This window comes from Neomonachus schauinslandi, chromosome 15 (assembly GCF_002201575.2).
Source record: "Neomonachus schauinslandi chromosome 15, ASM220157v2, whole genome shotgun sequence".
Classification (NCBI taxonomy): Eukaryota; Metazoa; Chordata; class Mammalia; order Carnivora; family Phocidae; genus Neomonachus; species Neomonachus schauinslandi.
In genome coordinates this window covers 35333312-35353946 of record NC_058417.1, presented here as the reverse complement: position 1 = coordinate 35353946, position 20635 = coordinate 35333312, and the positions used below count along the sequence as shown (strand labels likewise).

The window sequence follows — 20635 nt, the reverse complement described above, 5'->3', positions numbered from 1 at the left end:
TAAAAAAAAAAAAAAAAAAAAAGAGCATCTGTATTTAAAAAATAAATAATAACTTTTTTTTTTTTTTAAAGATTTTATTTATTTGACACAGAGAGAGGGAACACAAGCAGGAGGAGTGGAAGAGGGAGAAGCAGGCTTCCTGTGTGACAGGGAGCCTGATGCGGGGCTCGATCCCAGGACCCCGGGATCACGACCTGAGCAGAAGGCAGACGCTTAACGACTGAGCCACCCAGGCGCCCCACTAAATCACTTTCATAAATATACATTTCAGGAAACGAAATATCTAAAGCTCTCTCACACGGCACCTGGGTGGCTCGGTCGGTTAAGCGTCCGACTCTTGATTTCTGCTCAGGTCACGATCCCAGAGTCCTGAGATCGAACCCCGAGGTGGGCTCCACACTGAGCGGGGAGGCTGCTTGGGATTCTCTCTCCCTCTCCCTCTGCTCCTCCCCGCTCCCTCAGTCTCTCTCTCAAAAACTTAATTAATTAAAAGAAAAAAGAAAAAAGAAAAAAGCAAGCCCTGAGACTGTTGCTGCACACGCCCAGACACGTGAGCTCCGCGCGGAACTTACCCAAGAACACGAGTACGGTGCCCACCCACTGCAGTTGGCTGATTGGGTTGGCGAAGAGGATCACAGAGGCCAAAATGGTGAAGAACTTTCGAGTCGTGGTGATGATGGAGCAGGTCAGGGGGCCAAAATACACAACTGTCATGAAGATGAAGCTCTAGAGAGACCGAGAAAGCGGGGTCAGGCTGGCTCTTGGGGCTCTGCCCCAAGGTCAAAGTCTGTGACAGGACATCAGGGCTGGGCTAGCCGCCCTCTTCTTCCAGCCGGGTCGGGCTCCCTTGGGGAAGCCAAGCTACCCGGTCTCGAGGCACTCACCTGACCCAGGGCACTGGTCAGGCCAAAGAACAGGATGTTATAGATGACGGTAGGGTACCTTTCGGCAAAGCTCAAGAACTCCCAGAGCTCCCCAGTAAACAGGATTCCTGGGAATAAATGGCAAAGGATGAATGGCGCACCCTGTGTGCCTGCGTCAGCGCACGTGTCTACACGCAGCCCAGGAAAGTACTCCACGGAACAGCACGTCGGGAAGTGCAGGGACTGAGTTCACACTGTCCTGTCAGGCAGCTTGCTCCTAGTTTTCTGATTAGACAAACTAAAGACCCTTCCAAGAGAGGCTTGGGAGTCAACTAGCTACTTCTGCCAAAGTTACTGGTAGCAGAAATCCTCAGATGTTGGGGAGATACTGACCCACACATCCCCAGCTCAAGGCAGCCCCACGCATGGCCACCTCCAGCCATCAGCAGCCTCCTCCGTTCACCCCACTGTGCTGTACTAAAAATTACTTCCCGCAGGCGCCCAGATTTGAACAAAGGTTGGGAAGCACTGATTTAAAAGCACATGCGTTCATATTCAAACTACAGTCCGTATACACCAAATACCAGTATGTCATCGCTATAAGAAGGTGAGTTCCCAAGGTACCCCTGTAACCTACTACTACGTGCCCCCCAAAGGAAACTGGCACAGGTCTACCCATGATTGTGCCAGTCATGAGGAGCAAGCAGAGCCCGCCAGGGAAAGTTTCTCCAAGAAGGTTTTCCAGGGGCTTGAACAGAAGGGCATCTTACAGCCGAGACAGGCCTCCGGCCTGGGCAAAGTTACCAACCAGCACCCACGCTAGGGATCAACTGGAGGACAGCAGCCTGCCCTCTGGTGACACACGGAAGAACAGCAGAACCGCTCCTTACCAGCTCCCAGCAGCAATGTCGACCAAAGGTTGATATTCAACATCATGTGGTTGGAGCCTGTTTGGTAATGAGCCCGCATGTGGTCCTGGGAAACGCCTGTCAGTCCATCCAGGGTCAGAGACAATAACTGGAAAAGAGAGGGTGCACCCTGCAGCAAGAAGGCCACCAGGGCCCCTCCCTACCCCAGGACACAGGACTCTCACTTTTCTGAGACTCCTCACAAAGCCGCTATCTTAAGACAGAGTCCTCAGAACAAAATGCTAGCATTCGGTCACGGGTGGAGGGTCCGGAGAGATCACGCTCACTGCCTCCTGCCCCACCCAGGCACCAGAACGACAGCCTATCTGAGCCACCCAGTAATGTAATCAGAGTGGGATGGGAAGCCTAGCACTTCCCAAGGCAGTGCCACGAAGCCTCGTGTGCAGGGGCCTGGAACCCGTGCTGAGCCATGTATTTTCCCGTGAGAGTAGAGAAAGGACATCTGGTACTGGCCTGTTAGCCTCCTGGCTTGGAGGAGCGCTCCAGACTAGATTCTCTGGTCACACTGCCCAGATTAGAAGCCTGGGCCAAGCTAGCCACTTCCTCTGCCACTTCATAGCCGTGTGACCCTGGCAAGTGACTTAACCTCTCTGTGCCTCAGTGTCTTCGTAGGGAAAATGGAAATAATAACATATATAAGGTTATTGTTGTAGAAATTAACCAACTAATAGGTAAACCACTGAGAACAAGGCCTAATACACAGTAAGCAAGAGCTATTATAGTATTGTTTTTAAACTCTGGCTTCCCAGTTTCTCAGAAAGCCACAGTGAGTGACAGGCTATTCCTTCCCTATTTGCTCTCATGTCTCTCCGGCCTCACACCAGCACTTAAACACAGGCCTCAGAGTCACCCCTTCCCCTGCAGAGCTGCGTTTTTGTTCAGTATTTCAGGCTTCCCACTGTGGCCTTAGGAGAGCCGGGGGCCATGCAACAAGAGACAAAGCCGAGAAATGGGGGGCAAGGAGCATCACAATCTCTCTCTCGACACATAACTGGCCTTTCACACGCCCAGGTGGGATGCTCCTTGGTTGTGATTACCGGAAAAGGCTGCCTTTCCCACCAGGATCACATACCAGAAGCAGTTCTCCGTAGCCAACTGTGTGTTCTTCCATCCCAACTACTTGCTTGGGTTTGTACATGAAAAGGGCCACTCCGGCCACAATTAGCAACACACACAGGTACTTGGCCTTTGGGTACTTCTTCTTCAAGAGGGTAACTCCAAGGAGCATGACTACAGGGAAGAAACAGTGGAAAATTCGGGTACCCACAGGCAGTGATGAGCCCAACACTGTCCTCTTAGGAGACTCCTGGCAGAAAACGATGTCTGAGAAGGAAGGCCTACAGAAGCTAAGAGGAAGGCGCAAGGCTGGCACCTGGAGAGAGCACTGAGCAACCGGGGGAACAAAGGGTAGAAGGCAGGGAAAAGGCAGAGAACAAAGGTGAAAGATCCAAGAAGGAACAGGGAAAGGGTGGGGACAGTGGATGAGAGAGAGGTTGAGAGAAAGAAACTGACAATCAAAATGAGACTCAACTCTAATGACAATGTAAGCACCCAGGACACCAAAATACCGGCACAGGAAGCAGGCTAGGTTGGTCTCTAGCTTCGGGCCCATGCACATCCAACACCACCGGAAGCGATACAGAGGACAGGATGGCAGGGGGAAGGGATGGAGGGCCGGCTCTGGAGATAGCTGTGATGAGATGACGACCCCGAAGGGATACACAGCTCTAGCAGAGGAGTAGAGAGCCTGCTACAGGAAGAGTGAGGATGGTAGAGGGAGACCATCTGCTTCCGCTTACCTGGGATTGGCTTGCAGGATTTACCAAGGACCTGAAACGAAATCCAGCAAATAGTACCTGAGCCTCTGGGATGTGCCAGGCACTGTGCTAGGTGCTCTGTTAAGAAAAGTAACTGTGGGGGGCGCCTGGGTGGCTCAGTTGGTTAGGCGACTGCCTTCAGCTCAGGTCATGATCCTGGAGTCCCGGGATCGAGTCCCGCATCGGGCTCCCTGCTCGTCAGGGAGTCTGCTTCTCCCTCTGACCCTCCCCCCTCTCACGCTCTCTCTCTTTCATTCTCTCTCTCAAATAAATAAATAAAATCTTTAAAAAAGAAAAGTAACTGTGGGGCCTGCACCAGAAACCACAGCCTATCATGGCCAACCCACCACCACTAGACCTCAGATCTATGGTTCTTTGCCCTCTGAATTTCTCCAACACATTCTCTTTTGTTTAAGTCACAGACCTGAGCGAAGAATTCTTAGGTCTTTTCAAACAACTTCTGAGCCAACCCTCATCACACCCTGAGATTTCACCTGAGTCGGATAGTTGACAAACTGTAGTGCCGAGTTGCTGGAGACCATGGCACCCAGATAGGAGACAGAACAGGCGGCATAGAGCCAGCTCCGGGTACGATCCACCCTGGCAGTGTCAAAAAACTGGATCACTGGGAAGAGACAAAAAATGTATAAGAGAAACTTGGTGAACTGAACCAAAGTTGAAGCCACATGAAAGGAATGTGTCAAATAAGACGAGAAGCACAAGATATTTCTGTCCTCTTAGACTGGGAAATCTCTGAAGATTATTCAACTCTCCAATCTCACCTACACCTGACACAAGACCACATGCAGAGCAGGAATGGGGGCTCATTCAGTTCAAGGGACTCGTTAGCTCTGCTGTAGCCCCCAGGGAACAAAGAGAGCAGCTCAAAACATGTTTGAAGTGGAAACATAAAGGAAAATCAAAGGGAAGAAAGAAGAAAAAAATTAAGTATTCTCAGTGGGGATTCGGCACACAGAAGACCCATTCTCTGCACATTTCCGACTCAGAAGTTGGTCTAATGTAAGGAAATAGGGTTGACTGAACAGAGAGGCTTTGAAAACGCTAGAGAGGGTGGGAGTGCTGCCAGTTAAACCTTAAAGGTGGACAGGGAGGGGGCACACAACAGATTACTAGATAGGTACTCACAGATCTTGGCAAACACAGCATTGATCACACACTGAATGAAGACCAAAGTTAAGGCAAAAGTGAACGTCTCCTGCTTGGCTCCCTCCCCATACTTTCCTCTTGTTCTAAGAATGAAATGATGAGAAAAAAAAAGGAGAAGAATTAGTGTATTTCACTCAGTGTCATCTAGTATGTGTAGTCACCGAAAGCTTTAAAACGATTTTGCTTCTCTGGATATAGGAACAGTCTGGTAAGGTTCACTGGCCTCATTCACAAAAGGGGCTGATTTTATTGGATCTAGAAGCCAGACATCCCAGCCTGCTGATCCCGTAGCTTAGGGAAAGAATATCCGTAAAGGATGGAGCTAGAGGAAACGTGGAAAATTAGACGGTGAAACGAGGTACCCCAAGCAGCAGATGAAGGGATTTGGGCTACAGCAGCAAGGCCGGGGGCAAAAGAATCCGCTGTCCGCAAACATCTGGAAGGACCAAAGAGGAGCTGGCACAGGCAAGGAAACCTGTGTGTGTAACGGGGTACAACTGCCAGCCTGTAAAGCCCAAGCCCTTAGAACCCTAGGGAGAAAAACAAGAGAAGAAAAATAACCAGGTCCCGAGTATCCGGAGACCAACTTTGGCGTTTGGGAAATCTGAGCAGGCTCAGCCGCGGCTGCAAAGGTGTCGGGGGCTGGGGGCGGGCAGGAAGGAACAGCCGGGCCAGGGGCGGGGGGCCCGCCAACCGGGCCAAGGGGCGAGAGAAGGGGCAGGTCTGTGCTCCGGTCCCGGCGATCCGCTCACATCTTTTCCTGAAGGATCCCATAGTAGAAATAGCAGACAAAGACGCCGAGGAAGCACAGCGGCAGGCGCAGCCGGTCGGGCACCAGGGAGCTGCTAGCGGCCATGAGACGCCCGGACGACCCGACCGGAGACCCGCTCACAGCCGGCAGCGGCAGCGGCGGCGGCGGCGGCGGCGACAGCTCCAGCCGGACATCGCCGACCGGCGACAGGGGCCTCATAGGAGCTGCATGCGACCGCCGCTCAGTAGGCCCCAGCAGCCACCGCCAGAGCTGCCGGCTCAGGGCCTCCGAGAGGGAAAGGCTTCGGGACCCAGAAACCGTTTCCAAGGAAAGGAGACCCGCCCTGGGACCTCGGCTTCGCCCCTGATGGCCGAGGGAGCCACCCGCCCTGACATTAATGCTGTGCCCTGGAGTCTTCCGATCAGGCAACTTCGAGGACAACTGCGACCCAGAGCTCGACGGGATGGCCTAGGCGTTACGCGGGCGGGGAATGATGACGTATAAGGATGTGGAGGTCACCAATTGGCTGCGCTGTGCGAAGACAGACAGGTGAGCTGGAAGGAGGTGCGCCCGGCCGGGTTAATCCCAGTCTCTTCCCCAGTCGGCGGTCAGGCTTCCGCTGGGTCCTAACGCCAGGAAGTCTCAGTGGACCCTCAGCGCCCCCTAGCGGCTGCCCCGCGTCAGCGCCTCCCCTTCTGCAAGAAGAGCGTTCAAGGCTGGCGTTTGAGAGCTGTCCTCCCTCTAAGGGCACATCACTAGGCTTCCAAAGGGGTAACCTACGCGTGTCGCCTACATTCCGAGCGACAGTTTTCCCAGCCTGGAAACTTGGGATAGACAATTAGTAGCAACCACCTTGTCGCCTCTCTACTGTTCTGAGGATTAAATGAGCTGAGGTTTGTGAAAGTGTTTCAAAAACTGTAAAGTGTGCTATGCAAGTTTAAGGTATCAGTAGTCATTACACTTTCTCAACTCTGATCTTATTTCCTCACATCCTGGAGGTGGAAATGGAAGCTTACCAAAGTGGATTTTCTCCGGGGTCTTACACCTCACCAGCAATGCAACAAATCCTCCTGCTGCCCTCCAGATTCTTTCCCATTCATGACCTCCTTTTTGGACCCCTCCGTCATCCAAGTGTTGGCCCTCCACCTGCGGGCACCAAGAGCTAGGGCAACACCCCAGGACTTTCCACTATAACCCCCAAACCCCACTTAATCAATGGACTCTGGGCTGCTGTCTGGGTAGAGGCTCCTTCTCTGCTTCTGACAGCCCACTTCTTTGGCACAGCCTCAGGCAAAGGAAGGAAACTCAGGGCAGCACCACACCCATCACTCCAGGCCTGACTCACTAAGGCTTTGGGGGTAGGCCAAACATCTTTCAGGGGGAGGGGTAAGAAATAGAAGATAGGGTCTGTCCTCAAGCCCCTGTCTCCTTTACATCAGTGCGGATGGGGCCCCCACATTTGCTCTCCCGCCCAGTGGCTCATTCCACCGAATCAGTGTGATTCCAGGGCACCAGACAGTAGCTGGGGTGAGAGACCTGGGTTGCAGTCCCAGCTCTGCCCCTTCACTAGCTGGGACTTCAAACAATTCTCTTGACCTCTGAGTCAAACTAGTTTCCTCATCTGAAATTAATGCAAAAATAGTAACAAGTGGGAGAGCGCTGTGGTTAGAAGCAGGGGCACTGGATTCAAGGGATCTGCTTCCCCATCTTAAGCTCCCCCACTTCCTATCTGTGTCTTGGGGGTAACGTTATACAATCTTTCTGTCCTCTTATCAGTACAGTGGGGTTTATCACATTTCTCTCATTGGGTTGTTGTGATATTTCGGTAACGTTTTATGTCAAGCACTAACAGGGTATCTGATGCTTACGGGGCCAATGAATGGTAGTTGGGATAGCCTGCCTTAAGAGTTTGTCTCGAGGTCTTCTGACATAGATACAATTGTAGTTATTATGACTGCCCTTGGGGTAGTCAACTTTTCACCCATACAGCGGGGATAATATGTCATGAAAAAGTTTGTAAAGCGTAAAGCACCATCAGAATGTTGGGATGATTATTCCCATTTCTCCCCAAAGCCTCTGAGCTCTTACAGGTGCAGCACTATAAAGCTGAGAGGCTGCAAACCCCTCTGTGTTGTGGGTACTCATGAGATGGAAAGAATACTCCAGTAGAGCTAAAGCTTCCCTAAAACTGTGCCAAGAGATTCAACCCGATGACCGTTCCCTGGTCCTGTTCCCCTTGCCGGTGCGCACCACAATGTCAAACTTGGTCATCCTCACTTGCCCTCTGAAACCCACTCTCCCTAGGGAGCTTTTCCAGACTCATCCAAGAATAAATGACTTGCCCCACTGACTTCTTCACCCCACCTTCCACCGCCCCCTTCATTCTGGACAGCCTTTCCGTGGACCCTACTTCTTAGATGTCCATCTAAAGAATCCAAGCTTGGTGACCTGAGGACAGGGACTCTGTGCATCCACGTTAACACCCACATCCACATCATTATGTGTTAAGTAGAGACCCCTCTTGAAGACAAGGATGATCAATATCACACGCTCAATCCCCTCCCCGCAAAAAATGTTTAACAGAACCTCAAGCTGCTGGGAATACTTATTTATTTGGTCTATTAACACCAAGATCTGCAAAAAACAACTTCTAAACACAGGATAAGAAAACTTGAACATTAACATTCTTCTTCAATTTTGTGTAAGCTCTGCAGTACGGAAAATATACAAACTTCAAACAGCTGCAAAAATAGTGTCTTTGGGAGAAAATAGAGTTTCTACATCGATACAAGAAAAATAGGCATTTTTCTACTCCAACCCAGTCCCGGGGCAGGCGGAGGGCGTAGAGTCGCCGCTTGCCACCTGGAGGAATACCAGCTCTCCCTCTCCCCCGCCACCCACCTGGGGCTGGGCAAGCTGGGCTGCTTCAGACAATCTTAGGGTGAAAGCGAGATGAAAATGCCACTTGGGAAAACGCTTGGTTCCCCCCTCTGCCAGCAGCTGGATTGGTCAAGCGTTAGGGCCCTTTAGGGCTGCTTTGGTCAGCTCCTCCAATGAGAGGGAGGCACGGGGATGGGCGCTGAGAGGATGGGGCTATCTATCTTCAGGTCTCCTCTTCCATGGCTGTGGAGGAGAGGGAAGGAAATCTGCAGTGTCCCCTCTCCTTCCATCATGGCCAGCTTGCTCCATGACAAGGTCAAGAGCCCCACAGAGAGTCCTTTGGACTCACACCCAGGGGTGGGGGACCCAAGAACTTCGGGTGAGTTTTCCACCAAGTGAGAGAGGCGGCAAGAACACAGATGTGACTTGTGAGCTGCCCAGCTGCTAGTGGAGAAGGCAGGTCCCCTCACATTTGGAGGGGCCGGTGTCCCTCAGAAAGAGGACCTGGGGCTTTGACACAATAAATGAAAGTGCTCGAAGGCCGAGAGGGAAGGGCTCCTTCATCCCCCACCTCAGGGGAGCTAGGGAGGGGCCTGCCACCAAGGCACTGGTCTCCATGGTGAAGTGGTGGGATTGGGGCCCTCAGACCACCAGGGAACTCTGGAAAAGCACGGGCTCTTCTGATGGCGGGGTGCGCTGCCATGGCTCGAACGGCAGCGAGGAGGCTTTGGAGGCCTCTGGATCCTTCCGAGGCGGTGGCCTGGGGCTGGCAGGGGGAAGGGGGGACCCCGGCCTTGAGGGGCAGTTACGGAAAATGAAGCCCATGCTGGGGAAGAGGGGCTTCATCAAGCTGACGGGGCAGAAGGCCGAGCCGGTCGGGTTGAAATGGACTTTGTTCTTGTCAGGACAGGAAGTCAGGAAAGCCAGGTCAGGGCCTGGGGACCTGGAGAATGGAGAGAGAAACACACACACACACACACACACACACACACACACACACAAGGGGAGAAACAGCCAGTGAGAACTGACAGGAGATGTCATGGCATCAGGGGAGCAGGGGAGCTGGGTCTCTGTTCAAACAGGGTGGTAACTCAACCAAAAAACTACAGGCTGCTGAGCAACACCCAGTCTTTAGGCCCGCAGCAATCCATTTATTAGGAATATGGCTGAACAACAGGAAATCTACTTCAGCTAGAAACAGGAGGGATTGAAGCTAGACAGGAAGGAGAACTTCCTGACGAGGTGACTTTAGAAGAGGAGACCAAGGGATCGTTTAATTTGAGAGAGTTCATCAGTAAACAGTGTTTTGAGGGCAGACCACTTGCCTAAAAGCAGAGACGCAGGCAAAATGATTTTCTAAGACTTTGGACAGCCTAAAGCAGGGTTTCTCAGCATCAGCACTATTGCCATTTTGAGCTGGATAATTCTTGGTTGTGGAGAGCTGTCCTGTGCATTGTAGGATGCTTAAGAGCATCCCTAGCACCTGCCCACTAGATGCCAGGAGCCACCTGTGTCCCCCTTAAGCTGTGACAACTAAAAATGTTTCCTGACATTGCCAAATGTCCCCAGGGCGTGGGGAAGGGGGGGGGATGTCTCCCATTGAAATCTACTGACCTAAAGAGTCTCATTCTTGAACACATTTGAAAGGTGTGATTTTTCAAAGCCCTTGCTGAGATGCAAGGGTAACAACCATGGCAGGAAGGCAGGCCAACCTTAACAGGAGGTCTCGGCTCTAACTCACCATGTGCTCTTGACCCACCTGCCTCACCTTGAATGTGGAAAGAACCATCCCCACCTTCCTAATCATGTGGAAGAAATGGAAGCATAAAAGGAGTGAGGTCAGGGAGTTCTAGAGTAAGGAATCCTTATGATAAAGAGGAGTGTCTGGCCATGCTCTGAGGGGAAGCGGTTGAGAAGCCGCTGGTTGCGAGGGCTCCTGGGGAAAAGGGAAATGTGTGGTATGATGGTGAAGCTCTGTTACCAGTGGATCCCTCGACTGCCTTCCTCTTTATGTATAATATATAGACAGAAAAATGAACTTAGGGTATAGCATGGGAAATTGATGACCATTTTAACTGTAGAATTCTAATAATTCCAAATCCAGGAAGAAGAGCAAGACAGGAGGAGGGCAGGGGTGAGCCCAGAGCGAGAGGTGGAAGAAAGAGGTAAAGACCCATGTGCTGGGTGTATCTGGGAAGGCCTGGGGTCCCAGCAGAGTCCACAGCGGCAAGGTCTCCCCTGACCAAGAAGGGTTTACAAGAATCCCACTTTATGGACTGTGAGGAATGGGTAGGAGAGGGGAATGCTCTCACTGTGTGCATGCCCACGTGGGGAAGGTGACCCAGGAGACCAAGCCCCACTCGAAGGACAAATGGCATGACCCTGAATGGCTTGATTCCCCTCCTGGGAAATCCAGGCCATCTTATAGGATCAGCAGCTAGGAAAAGGAAAATGTGACAGAAGAATTGCTAAACACAAGAACTTCCCAATGGGCAAGCTGATACAAGGAAGAGGCCCCAGTGAGCTGAGAATTTCTCTCCCAGGGCCTCTTGGAAAGCAATCCATAGGTCACCACCTCTTTTTTTTTGAGATCATGACCTGAGCCGAAATCAAGAGTCGGATGCTTAACCGACTGAGTCACCCAGGGCCCCAAGAGTCACCATCTCTCTCAAAGGATTAACACAGGGACAGGAAGCCTGGGGAGATGGCTTGAAGACCCCGGCTGGCATCGTGAGTCTGTGGAAGAATCAGGATGGGCACAGCCTCATTTCCACAAGCAATCCCAGGCGGTGGCTACTCAAGTATAACGTGGACTGGGGAGAGACCCAAATCCGCTTAAGCTGCAAGATCTGGTCTTTTTCCTCCATGCCACCCCTGAGGACCCAGGCTTCTTGGAGAGCTACATAGCGAAGCTGGGAGCAAACACCCCCGGGGCCATGGCTTTCTCCCTAACTCCCACTTTGCCTTCTAGCTGTACCCTCTGTCGCTACCATGGACTGTCCCTTACCTGCGACGCGAATGGAGCTCTCAAGGCTCAAACCCTGTCCTAGCTACGTCTCAGCTCACACACCAGGACCAATTCTTCCTAACTGAGAATCTGCCCTTCTGACTATGAAGCTGGTGGGGGGAAGGAAATGAACTCTTGGGGTGCCTGCTATGGGGGACCGGGTGGGCATTTGGAAAGGTTCGGCCCTCCATCCTCTCTGCTAATGGGAGGGAACCGTGGTAAAGAAGTCAATCAACATCAGAACGGCTTCTGAACTGTCCCACCTGGTTTGGAATATTCCACAGTCCTTCCTTGTAAGGACTGGAAATTTCTGTCTGGGAGTTCATGACCCTTGAACCACTAGAGCGACAGGGTGAAGACTTGACTCAGAAGCAGGGAGGAAGCTGTTCAGGTCCCCCTGCCACTCCACTGGGGACAAGACACTTCCCATCTCTGCCTGAAGAGAACTACTAACATGTTCTCTCTCTCTCCGATTACCATCTAGCAAACTCACACCTTCCCCAGGGATGGAAAAAAAATAGAAAAAACAAAGGGCTCGGGTTTCAGATCTCTTTCCTTTCCAGCTCCCACAGCACTTGTGGCTGGCATGTGGGCAGAGAGCAGGTTTCCATAGAGATCACGATAAGCAAAGATTGAAGGGCTCCAAGTAGGTAATGTCAACAAGTCTGATCGTGGAAAAAGTGTGATCCCGATCATCTGAAGTTGACAACGGCCCCAGGCTGAGAGAGCCCAAGATGGAAGAAGGGCCTGTCAGAGAGAACAGTGCAGGGCTCACCCCCATCCCCGGCTCCGCCCCACCCCACCCACCCCGTCCACGGTCCACGGTCCACAGGAGGTACTCACACGGCCTCTTCGAACACACGCACTCTCTCGCAGCCTTCTGGGGGCTCCCGTTTGAAGACGTAGCTGTGATTGGGCCGAGGGGAGGCGGCAAAGGCAAGGATCGGAGACGGGCTGCTGTCTTCAAGGCAGGCTGGGCGGCCCGGAGAGGAGGCTGCAAACAGAGTGAGGCTGAGGCCAGTAGAACTGAAGGAAAGGAGGCTCTCCACTTTCCTGGGCTCAGGCTTCGGTGTAAAGGGGCGAGACTGGGACATGTGGTGAGGGGGTTGGCAGTGCTTATGCTAATCCAGGTTGTTTGTCCATGCTTTATTTACCTTAAAATAGCTTTAAGAAGGCTTACAAAAATCTATATCTTGTTATACAGGATAAAAAAAATACAGTTGAGGGGCACCTGGGTGGCTCAGTCGGTTGGGTGACCGACTCTTGATTTCAGCTCAGGTCATGATCTCAGGGTTGTGAGACTGAGCCCCACGTTGGGCTCCATGCTGAGCGGGAAGGCTACTTGGGATTCTCTCTCTCCCTCTGCCCCTCTGCCCCTGTGCTCTCTCTCTCAAATAAATAAATATATCTTTTAAAAAAATACAGTTGAATTGATGGAAAAATCAGGTCTAATAGCAATGCTGTATTCTCAGGAGGTAGACTACAACTGGGACTCCAAGTCTGGCTTAAAGGAATCCTAACTTCCGTCTCCCTGCTTTCTTCCAAGACCGCACCGCCCTGCTGCCAACATACCACACCTTTGTCCTCTCCACAGCCCTGCAAAGCCATCCCTTCTTCCAGGAAGAGCTCTTGTACCAACTCAGAGAAGCAGTCTTTACTCAACCCCACTTGTGGGATAAAATCCTCTCCTTTTCCACACAGTGAATGTACTTTGCCTAGGCTGCAAATATTGACTTTATCTGTATTTATCTCACATTTATTCCTTATTACTCTATGCTCTGTTTACCTCTGTGTAGTGTGAGATTATGCCCTTGACCAGCCTACCTCACAGGGCGCTATGAGAATCCAACTGGGGGAGGCAGGCCACAGTGCTTTGGGACAGGAGGATCATTATCGTGGGGAGGAAGGGCTTGGGTCTCACCCTCCTGTAAAGGAGCCAGGGCACAGGACAAAGTAGAGATTTGGAGTTGGAAAGCCTGGGTTTCAATCCGGGTCAAACAGCGTGACCCTGGGGCAAGAGACCACATTCGCTTATTGTCTACCTTTCCCAAACACCTTGAGACCTGTTGCTGGTAATGCGTGCAGTGGACCAGCCGGACAGACCCACAGGCCTTCTACTCATTAGCGAAAATAGGAGGATGAGAGGCACTGCTTGTGTGCTTCCCAGTGAGAACAGAAGTGCGGGTGCAGAGACTTTATATAAATTATAAATCAGGATCTGTGCAAAGGACCATTACTACTGCTAGTATCGCATACAGAATAAAGACAACCCATGATACTCTAGTTGGTTAGTAAGGAAGACTCCCAGGCTTGAAACTGATTAGAGGGGGAAAGGGCGTGGAGGGCCCCCTGTACCTCAGGCTGCTGCCCCAGCCCCCCTCAGCTTACCTTTGTCACTGGGGATGGATGCCAGCTCCTCGACAGCACCCCGGTGTTCCTCGTGGCTGGCCGGGCCCGAAGGCTGGGGGGATGTCAGGGGCACGGAGGGAGAGCCGGCAAGGTTGCCGGGCTCCAGGAGGAGGAGGGGGTGGTCACAGCTGCCATTCTGGGGGGGAGCGGGGGCACGGTGCCCATCAGGGATATCAAGGATCTGCCAGGGAAGAGGGTGGGGAAGGAGTCTCAGGCCCCTCTCTTTTGGCCATGAGAGTGGCAGCGACCCTTAAGCTCCTCCCCTCGCTGTTGTTCTGGCCTCTATCCCTGACACACAGTGACACCAGGACATGGCTTTCTCAAGTCACTGATTTAAGGGAAAGCCCCTCCTATTTCTCCCCTAGCCCTTGCGACCCAATTTAGAATCACATGTTTATTTGTATGGTTTCATCATGGTGACACCACCAGCAGGCTGTAAGCCTCGAGGGCAGGGACCTTCTCCAGGAACACAAAGATGAAGAACATTTGGGAAGCATGATAGGGGGCGAACCACCAGGATACTAACCACGCAAGCCACTGCAGGACAGGCATGCACATCATTATCACGTATGAAATGCCCGCTCCCTGCTTCTTAGCCATCAATGGTAGTTGTACCCACAGCTCACCGAATTGCAAGCAGGTGCCTGGGTGGGTATCAAATCCTACATATACATCAATTAAAAATCAACTAGCAAGTAACTCATAAACTGAGGAGTGTGCCCATTAGAATTATATTAATACTGCCCAACTGGCATTCTCCAATTGTACTGTGTCAGTACAAAAATGTGCCTGAGACGGCAGAAAAGGTAGCAAGTAATTCTGCCTAGGAGTGGGGTAGGGGTGGGGGGGAGGGGGGAGGCTGCACAGGGGCAACTGGGCATGAAGGATGAATGCAGGTCACCAGGTGGACATGGGGGGAGAGGTGGTTACACAGGCGACTGAGGCACGGGAGGGGGACAGTGATGGTGATGGGGATGAGGACGCAGGGAGCAGGGAGCCGGTGCTTTGGCTGAAGAGTGGCGCCGAGCCCCTTCCTCCTGGCTGAGAAGTCTCCCCTCCACTGAGCCCCGCTCCCTCTCTTCCCACCCAGCACCACAAGCCTGCCCTGGCTCCACCGCCCAGCTCTGCTGTCCTGGTGGCCAAGTCCATTTGAATCTAATGAACCCGATTTGTGTTCCTCGTGCAGGGTGGCGTTTGCACCACGCTGCTGACGTGGCCACAGCCCGGAGCCCCCAGAGAGCCAGAGTCCCCCCGGCCTGCACCCACACTCAGCAAGCCGCTGGCTCATCGTGCATCGAGGGCGTGCCCCACTCACCCGCAGCAGCTCCTCTTCACCCTGTTCCTTCACAAACACCTCCTCCAGCTCTTGGTTGAGCCCTTCCAGGCTCCGGTGCAGGCAGGGGCTGAGTCGCAGGACAGGTGACCCTGAGGGGAAGCTGGGAGGGGACGCCTGAGAAGGAGGCAGATGGAGCGGTCACGGAATCCCCCCTCCCCCAAGCCCCGTAGAGTTACTAGTTCTGACCAGGGAGTAATGTCATGTCTACACAGCAGAACCAAGCAAATAAAGGAGGATCTGGGCACGGGGACTGACTGCAATAGGACAACTCGGTGGGTTTTTCTCCAGAGGTTAGCGCTTTGGGAGTCTAGAGCGTGGTTCTAGCGCTTGCAGGCTCACCACTGTGTCAATTGTAGGGGGGCGCGGGGGTTGAGGGGAGAGCCATTCGCGAGGGCAAAAAGCCCTTCCAGCCTCACTCAGCGACCCCCAGTTTGTGCCCAAACCACCTAGGCAGCCACATGGCCATGGGGTGGGCAGCGTGGCAGGCTCAGTCAGCGGCTGTAAGACCCGCGAGGACCTGCCCACACGGGGCCGCCACGGGCGACAGCAAGGGGAGCGGGCCCGGGGAGGGGGCGGACACATACATACCCTCAGTGCTCCCCGCACTGCATGGTCCCCTTGCAGGGCGGAGCCCCGCTCCTTCTCTTTCCCGCTGCGGCTTAGCTTTGTCCTCTGCAGCTGTTGCTTCAACTTGGAAATCTGGTAGCCCAGAGATGGGAGGGGGGAGAGGCAGGTGGAACAAAGCTAAAGGGCACAGGGTCCCTCCTCCCCGATGTGGCTCCCACCGGAGGCCCACGATAATGCGTAAAAGGAAGATGGAAAACCTCCCAGGAGACCTCGGTGAGTTCAGAACAGATGACATGCTCATTGGGCCAGCTGGAGACCTTATTAACTAGATATTTGGTGTTTCTGAATTACCACGTATTCTACGGATCAGTTGGAAATATGAATCAGATGGATCAGTTTCCAAAAATTTCAAAATACGCAATGCCGAAACCATTTTTGTCTTTCATGGATTCCAAACCGTGGAATACTACTCTATTAATAGAAATGGGAAATGATGTTTTTGAATTCACTCTTCAAAGTACATTCACAGCTATCTCAAAGGCCCCAGGACCAGGAAGGATGGAAGGATTTCCCCTCATTTTAAAGTAAACTGCACTGAGCAAGGAGCTGATGCTCAAGAAGGAGTATCAGATTTTGTCCTGACTTTCATATCTTGTAACAATTATGCATTATTATCAATGGTTTTGACTATTGTCTCTGTCACATTTGTAATTCTCCACCTACTCGCCCTCAGCTGGCGAAGGCTCAGGAGATGCAGATCTGTTTAAATATGGGCCCCAATGAAATAGGATTCAGAGAGGAGATCTGCCGCCCATAGCCATACAAGTTATGACCACTGCCAAGAAGAAAGTGGTTTTAGATCTGCTATCGGGCACCATTCACACCACGACTCCACGCTTAGTGTAAATAACTTGCTTACTCTGATCATTCCGAACTTAAAATACTCCATATTTCCCACTAGCTTTTAACTTGTAGAGCATTCCCTTCACATTTTCTCTGTTCTTGCAACCAAGAGAGGCTCGAGGTGACTCCCAGCGAGTCGGCCCTCAGGGGCCGCCAGTTGGAGTGGCAGGTGGAGCTGGTTTAGGAGCCCGGAATCCCCGTCTGTGCTTCTCTCTATTCAACCTCAGTGACTGGAGTCCTCCTGAGAGAGGGGGAGGGCCAGTGAAAAGTGTTTGGGAACACACAACTATTTTTCTCTTCTAAAAATAAGGCTGGATGGGATGCCTGGGTGGCTCAGTCGGTTAAGCGTCTGCCTTCGGCTCAGGTCATGATCCCAGGGTCCTGGGATCGAGCCCCGCGTCGGGCTCCCTGCTCCGTGGTGAGCCTGCTTCTCCCTCTGCCTGCCGCTTCCCCTGCTTGTGCTCTCTCTCTCTGTCAAATAAATAAATAAAATCTAAAAAAAATTAAATAAAACAAAAAAAAGGCTGGATGCACAGTTAAGTAGGTGTTAAGGTTGGGGGCTTCCAGTTCCCAGAAACTCACTCGGAACGGCTTATCTGGATACAAGCTCCAAGCAAGCGAGAACAGTGGTGGCTCCCACCCTGCGCTGGGCTGCTGGAGGGCACCAGCGGTCGCTGGCAAAGGCCCTGCCGGCGGAAGGGGCTGGACTCCTAAGCCGGGCCACCAGGACACTGACAGGCAGCTTTGAAGGAGCCATCTCATCCGGAAAAGGCAAGTGAGACCGAAGATGTGAGGCCACTTTGGAGCAGACACATCCACGGCGCTGGGCGTGGACAGGAGGCAGCTGCCGTGGCCAGGGAGTCAAAGGGGGCACATACCTCTTTTCGGTGGTCTGTGCTGCCCCAGGACGCCGAGCGCTTGTGTGTACAGGAGCTGGCCCGCTCACCTTCCAGCTCTTGCCAGGACAGGGGCGTCTGCAGGGGGAGAAACCCCGTGAGACAGAGCAGCTTCTCGGGCAGGCCCCGGGGAAGCAGCCACTTCCTGGACAGAGGTGGTGGCTCTTTGAAGGCGTCTCTGTCGTCTGGTCATCAGCCCCCTGAACATGCCCGCCTCTTTTATTCTTTGAGGCTTCTCCACCTGCACCGCCACTCTCCCAGTCCATGTCCTCCAGGAAGCCTTCCCTGATGAGCCAACAAGGCCAACCTGCTCTTTACTCTTTTGTGACTTTTACACAGGGATTCTGGCCCCAGCTATTCCAGGTGCTCCCCAAGGGACAAGTCCTGCCCCTCCCTCTCCCAACCAGCTCCAGAAGAACACGGGCTCGGGGGACCCCTGGCATCCTCGATTCGTGGACCCTTTATGGGTCCGGCACAAGTTCAGGTTCCTGGGAATGTCGTGAAAAACAAGTTACGAGACGGGACTCCATTAAGCAATCATTATTACTTGGTAAAACAGGAAAAATGTCAGTAGAGGTCCCCCGTCCTCCATCTTCGACCAAAGCAGGAGACTTCTGTGTAGCACAGTGTCTAGAGCTGGTTTCAGGGGGGGCTCTGCACACAGACTTGAAGTCCTCCTGAATAGGCACGGGAGGGGACATTCTCAGGAAGGAGGAAGCCAGAATTCTGAACTCAGCCCTGACCCTGACCCTTTCTGGCTTTATCACAGCTCCTTCTCCTGGGCCCTGTGCTGCCCTTTGTGAGAGCAGACCTCTCAGTCGGCCATATCCCCCCGCCTCCTCCCCACTCCTCAGCTGCATAGAAGGCCAAGGGCCCAAGATTGAGGCAGGGGGAGTTGCAGACCCACTTCCTGGGCCCCAACCTGAGGGAGGAAGCTGTTGGCTTAAGCATGAGGCAGAGGAGGACTAGATCACTTCCCACCACCAACACCCCCTACTTCCATTCCAAGGGAGGGGCCCAAGGAGGAATGCTCCAGGGGAACCAGCTCTGACTTCTCTACATGAGCTGCCAAACCATGAGGGCCTGGGAACCATCTCCTCCAACAGATCTGCTGACCTCCCCCGAGAGGCTGTTGCAAACAGAAAAGGGGGAGGATAAGGGGGGGGGGAAGAACCCCAACCACTCACTACCCAACAGCTGTGAAGAAGAGCGGTGGGGCGGGGGGGGGGGGCAGATTGCCCTGTGTGACAGCTGTATGGAGGGGCCACAGGGGACTGAGTCTCCCTGGCTCTTCCTTCTCCCAGCTGCTGACCAGGACATTTCCCGGGCCGTGCGACACAGCCAGGGTGAGATGGCTGCCCCACCCTCCTTCCCTGACAACGCCGCAAGGAAGACGGGCCAGGGCTCCAGTCTTCACACACCCGTCCTTCAGGAAGAGGAAGGGCAGCGCATCCTTCAGGCCGCAGCCCAAGCCCTCGAGGTAAAGCTGGCTGTGACAGCATTCAGCAACCAAGCGGCTAACTGGTCGACTCCCAAATGCCTGTGTCTCCCCAAACTGGGGTGCCGGCAGCCAGAGCCTGAGGAAAGCTGCGGCACATACTGCAAAGTGAGGAGGAGGGCCCCCTCTCCCAGAGCCCCCTCGGCCCAGCAGACACACAAACGCGCCTCCACTCCCAGGGCTCCAAAGCCAACCCTACAGATCGTTAGCTCTGCTCATCCAAGCTGAGCTCCACGCAAGCCTGCTGTCCCCGGAAGGTGGCCGAGGTCACAGGGGAGGGATGGCGAAGGCTAAGCTGGTGATGCCCATTTCCCTTCCACTAGGAAGGTACCGCACTCACAACAGCCCCATCCAGGCTGTCAGCAGCTCTATTAACATCTCTTGCAGACTCTTCAACTGCCTCCTTCCTTCTGAGATGTGTGAGAGGGTGGAAGGAGAAACGTGGGCTGGCAGCAGAGGCTAGAAAGGATGTGCAAATTCACGCCAAACTGGGATCGTGTCTCTCGGTCCATCTTGCCTCACCTCTCTCTGCTCAGCCACATCCTCCAGCAACCGCTGCTGCCTCTGTGTAAACCATGCTACCAAGGCTATTGTTCTGCCTCAATACTCGGCCAGCCCCTGGTCACAGATGTCGCCATTTTACCTTCCATCCCACGGGCCCTCTGTACTGGGCCCTCATTGCATCCAGGCAAACCTAGCTCTGCCTCCTTTCTCCCCTTGCCCTGGACCCCAAGCCTGGCCTCTCTGTCTCAGAGGGCCTGCCCTACCAACTCTTCCCAGCCTTGCCCGCGGGGAGCCCGTCTAACTTGTCTACCTCGTGCTGACTGCTCCTTGGCCCCACGTCTCCTCCGTACAGATGGGCTCCGAGTATCCATCATCCACACGCTCAGCGTATAGTTACTGAATGCACACTGCGTGTCAGGTACCGTTCCAGGGCTGGCAACACAGCAATGCACAAAACAACAAAAATTCTTGTCCCCTTTGAGTTTACGTTCTAGTTGGGGACATAGTTGAAACAGTGATAAGTACTAAGAGAAAAACACAGCAACAAAAGGAGATAGGAATGCTGGGCAGGGGAACATGATTTTAAATGTCAGGGACATCCTCAATGAAAGAGTAACATCTGAAGGAAAACGTGAAGGGGATGTGGGAGTGAGCCATGTGGGTATCTGAGGTAACAGTGATCCAGACAGAGGGAACAGCAAGCGCAAAGGCCCTGAGGCAGGAGCAAGCCTGGTTTGTTTGAGAATGATAAGGAGGCCAGTATGGCTGGAGCAGAGTGAGCAAGAGGCAAGGCAGTAGATGAGGAGGTCAGTAGGTGTGATAGCCTGAAAAATGGCGCTACAAAGATACCAGGTCCCGATCCCTGGAACCTATAAGTGTTACCTTATATGGTAAAGTTTTTGCAGATGTGATTAAGTTATGGATCTTGAGATGGGAAGATTATCCTGGATTATCCAGACTAATTGGGCCATTACAAGTGTCCTTGTAAGAGAGACGAGGGCAATCAGACACACACGGAGAAAGATAAGGGGATGTGACCACAAAGGCAGACACTGGAGTGATGTGGCCACAAGCCAAGGAACGCTGGCAGCCACAGAAGCTGGAAGAT

At 53.0% G+C, this 20635-nt stretch overlaps 2 protein-coding genes across 2 annotated transcripts in view; both read right to left on the bottom strand.

Moving 5' to 3' along the window:
• Positions 1-5749, bottom strand: part of SLC35B1 (solute carrier family 35 member B1) — a 6677-nt gene extending 928 nt beyond the window's left edge. The window contains exons 1-8 of the mRNA XM_021703958.1: positions 5529-5749; positions 4756-4859; positions 4104-4234; positions 3592-3622; positions 2865-3022; positions 1754-1880; positions 885-991; positions 573-726 (exon numbers count right to left, since the gene is read on the bottom strand). Of these exons, the coding sequence (XP_021559633.1) occupies positions 573-726; positions 885-991; positions 1754-1880; positions 2865-3022; positions 3592-3622; positions 4104-4234; positions 4756-4859; positions 5529-5746 (1030 nt within the window). The 5' untranslated portion in view covers positions 5747-5749. The remainder of the gene's footprint in view (positions 1-572; positions 727-884; positions 992-1753; positions 1881-2864; positions 3023-3591; positions 3623-4103; positions 4235-4755; positions 4860-5528) is intronic.
• Positions 5750-8120: 2371 nt separating this feature from the next.
• FAM117A (family with sequence similarity 117 member A) overlaps positions 8121-20635 on the bottom strand; it is a 42348-nt gene continuing 29833 nt past the window's right edge. The window contains exons 3-8 of the mRNA XM_044921443.1: positions 17508-17603; positions 15748-15858; positions 15139-15273; positions 13803-14004; positions 12258-12408; positions 8121-9350 (exon numbers count right to left, since the gene is read on the bottom strand). Coding sequence (XP_044777378.1) covers positions 9050-9350; positions 12258-12408; positions 13803-14004; positions 15139-15273; positions 15748-15858; positions 17508-17603 — 996 coding nt within the window. The 3' untranslated portion in view covers positions 8121-9049. The remainder of the gene's footprint in view (positions 9351-12257; positions 12409-13802; positions 14005-15138; positions 15274-15747; positions 15859-17507; positions 17604-20635) is intronic.